At 48.9% G+C, this 3762-nt stretch overlaps 1 protein-coding gene across 1 annotated transcript in view; it reads right to left on the bottom strand.

Moving 5' to 3' along the window:
- ADAMTS13 (ADAM metallopeptidase with thrombospondin type 1 motif 13) overlaps positions 1-3762 on the bottom strand; it is a 66465-nt gene that overhangs the window by 39278 nt on the left and 23425 nt on the right. The window contains exon 7 of the mRNA XM_015414906.1: positions 2558-2704. Coding sequence (XP_015270392.1) covers positions 2558-2704 — 147 coding nt within the window. The remainder of the gene's footprint in view (positions 1-2557; positions 2705-3762) is intronic.

Here is a 3762-nt window from a genome sequence, read left to right as displayed (position 1 = left end):
TCCAAAGCGAGGGCTGAGCGGCTTGCCACTCGGCCCTCGCAGTTCTCTCCCCCCCCACGCGGCAGCGGGAGGTCGGCTGCAGAGCGTTCCCTGCGCATGCGCAGGGAACGCTCTGTCAGTTTCGGGGGGATTTAAACATCCCCCCGATATTTTTTACAGGGTTTCAGATTTTTGTGCACACCTGGGGACCGCCCCACGTGTGCACAAAACTCTCCCTCCCCTCCAGGTCCCCCCGATGTGCGGAAATAAGTATCCGCACACCAGGGGGTGACCGGAATTAGATATATAGATATTACCAGGACCAGTTCTTATGGATTAAACTGGATTCACGGATGGTTTTGAGTAGAGCGAGAAAATTCCTGGCATGGTTTAGAACAGAATGAAATAACACTCCTCTAGAGATTATCCCTTGAATCGATATTAAAACAGAAAACTATTCGAAAATAATTACTAGAATTCTAGACTGGAATTACTAGACTGGAATTACTAGAATTCTAGACAGGAATGTGGTGGGTGCAGCCACAAAATGGCTGCAGCAGGAGGCAGAGACAGCCATGAAATGGCTGCCACGGCTCACCTTCAGTCAGGAGGCAGCAGCTGCCAAAGAAACGTTCTTAAAAATCCAAAACGCCAATCAAATCTTCAATGGCCAATCGGAAGCTTTGCTGGGCAAAAGTCCCACCTGGCTCTGCCCACTTTCTCGAAGCTCTTGCTGGGCACCAGGAGAGGCGTTGGCGAGTGCCACGGTGCCCACAGGCCCCACACTGAGGGCCCCTCTTCTGTGGAGCTCTGGAAATCCGGGACGAATACAGGAGGATTCTTTGCATAATTGGAACCAGTAATCCACCATGATGGATTTCATGGGACCATTTAAGATTGAGACCATGTAAGTTCCAAACTGACATCCTTCTTCAGTGACTCTGAGGCATTACCCAGATGAAATCTATGCCAGCGTGTTCCTGCTGCAGCACGTATTTAATATTTTTGTACAATATTTTACCTATTATTGGGAAGGACCAATGACAGGAATGTCTCCTGCTCTCCCCAACAGAATCCAAGTGTCTTCTTCTGATTTAATTACCACCTGAATGGCCTCCAGGTCATCTGACCTTGGGGCATGGCATTTGCTAGGGCTAAAAACTTAAAGGGCTGCTTTTAAGCAGTAGAACTACCACAAGGCCTAGCAAGTGGCGGCTGTTGGAAGTGAAGGACTTTGCGCTGTCTCTTAGCCTCAGACTTCAGAGGGGGACTATAAGAGAGTCAGAGAGTTAGATAGGCCAGGACACTGTTCACCCTTCCTTTTCTACTACTCTCTGATGCTATTCCTTTGATGTGTAGATTGCTACTCTCAGGGAATCTTCCTTCTTTCGGATCTGACATCTTTTCTCTCCACACTCTGCCATCTCTTTTCCATCTTGGGGCCATGAGGGCAGGACATGCTTCCCGCATCTCTATCCATCCTAGCTAGTTAGACTAGATTAGAATCCTATTCCTATCCTGTCTAGAATGGAGTCCCTTACAATACAGGACTCGTATTAGTTTTGCAAAGATAAAGAAGCTCCGTGTGTAACTTTGTTTCTTGCCAGCACACACAAACCAGATGGGCTCTGCTGCGTTATGTGTCCTGAGCACTCTGCTACCCCAAAGAATCCTTCGGAGAACAGCACAGAGCAAATAATATGAAAAGCACCTATAATCTAAATTCTGACTTGATGACAAAATACAGACATGACAGGAATTCACGGACACAAAAATAAGCTCAGGGCCGGTTCCAGTTTTTGGGGGTTCCTGGGGCAGAGAGTTCCCTCCCCGCCCACTCATCCGTGCGCCTCGCTACCTGCCGGTGCACCCTTCCTCGTTGCCCTGCTTGCAAGCCCTCCCCCTGCCCATGCTCACAGCCATCTGCACTGCCCACAGCACTTGCCCTGGTGGCACGGGGCCCGGTGTGCAGCAGGGAGCATGGGTGGTGGGCGAAGCACTCCCAAGTGAGCAGGCAGGGGAAAGGCATGTGTGTGTGTGGGGGGGGTTTCAGCACAGCAGCAGTGGGTCTCACCAGAACCCCCGGGGCCCTGGCCACTGCCCCACCTCAGCGTATGCTGACGCCGGCCCTGAATACATGGCTTGTATTTTCATGTCTGAATTCTGAATAAGTTCAGACGCCTGTGATGAGCAAGCCCACGGCACACTTGAGGAGCTTTCCTTGCTTCCTTCGGGCTTCAGAGGTAAGCCCGTTGGAGTGATAGATCACCAATCAGTGTTCCCTCTAAGCTGAGTCGGTGTGAGCTAGCTCACAGTTTTTCAGCCTCCAGCTCACACATTTCTGTTTTAGCTCAGGAAGGAGGGCTCCGGAGCAGACTAATTTACGCAGCAGCCCAATCGCTCGCTCACAGCTTTAATGCCAGTCGCTCACAAAGCAGAATTTTTGCTCACAAGACTCCGCAGCTTAGAGGGAGCATTGATGACCATTTATTTAAGCAATTTACTAGCCCCTTCTGGGAAAAAAGTCAAAGTAGATATAAACAAATAAAACGGCCCTAACCCCTCCGCCCCCACTGACCTGTGTCCGATCTCGTGCGCCATTGTGACTCCCAGGTCAAACCCGGTGTCCTCAGTGATGATGCAGTTCCAGAGGGAGGAACAGGCCCCACCCAGCTGGGTGACGCCCCGCACCTGCTTGTCCCCATCTGGTAACTCCAGGTCGACCCTAAGAGAAAGAGACCCAGAGGGAGAGCGCTGAACCAAGAGAGAAAGTGTGGAGATGCTGGCCTCGAATGTCCCTGTGGAATTACACAAATTTAAACTCTTATCTAGGGGGTACCTCACTCCAGTTCGCTTATCCCATATGTCATCTAATTATTCCAAGTTATGTTGGAAAGGCTGTGGTCAAGAAGGTACGTATGCACACTGTTGGTTGCACTGTGCGGGAGTTAAAAAATTCTGGTTCTCAGTAACAAAACTTATCAAACGTATGATAGATGTTTTGGAGCTGGGAGTAAGGGAGTTGGGAGTAAGCAGTGAAGTGGCTAAATTTGCGGATGATACGAAGTTGTTCAGGGTGGTGAAAACCAGGGAGGATTGTGAGGCACTCCAAAGGGATCTGTCAAAGATGGGCGAGTGGGCGTCAACATGGCAAATGGGGTTCAATGTGGCCAAGTGCAAGGTGATGCACATTGGAGCCAAAAATCCTAAATATAAATACACGTTGATAGGGTCTGAACTGGCAGAGACTGAGCAAGAGAGAGATCTTGGAGTTGTAGTAGATAACTCACTGAAAATGTCGAGACAGTGTGTGACTGCAATAAAGAAGGCCAATGCTATGCTGGGGATTATTAGGAAGGGTATTGTAAACAGATCAGCCAATATCATAATGCCCCTATATAAATCAATGGTGCGACCTCATCTGGAATACTTTGTGCAATTCTGGTCACCACACCTTAAAAAGGATATTATAGCTTTGGAAAAAGTGCAGAAAAGGGCAACTCGAATGATAAAAGGGTTGGAACACTTTCCCTATGAGGAAAGGTTAGGGCGCTTGGGACTCTTTAGCTTGGAGAAAAGACGACTGAGGGGTGACATGATTGAGGTTTATAAGATTATGCATGGGAAAGAGCAGGTAGAGAAAGAGGTACTTTTCTCCCTTTCTCACAATACAAGAACCCGTGGGCACTCCATGAAATTGCTGAGCGGTCGGGTTAGAACGGATAAAAGGAAGTACTTCTTCACCCAAAGAGTGATTAACACATGGAATTCACTGCCACAGGA

This window comes from Gekko japonicus, unplaced genomic scaffold (assembly GCF_001447785.1).
Source record: "Gekko japonicus isolate JY-2015 unplaced genomic scaffold, Gekko_japonicus_V1.1 scaffold2812, whole genome shotgun sequence".
Taxonomy (NCBI): Eukaryota; Metazoa; Chordata; class Lepidosauria; order Squamata; family Gekkonidae; genus Gekko; species Gekko japonicus.
Note: the sequence above shows the minus strand (reverse complement) of the source record. Positions and strands in the feature narration are given on the sequence as shown.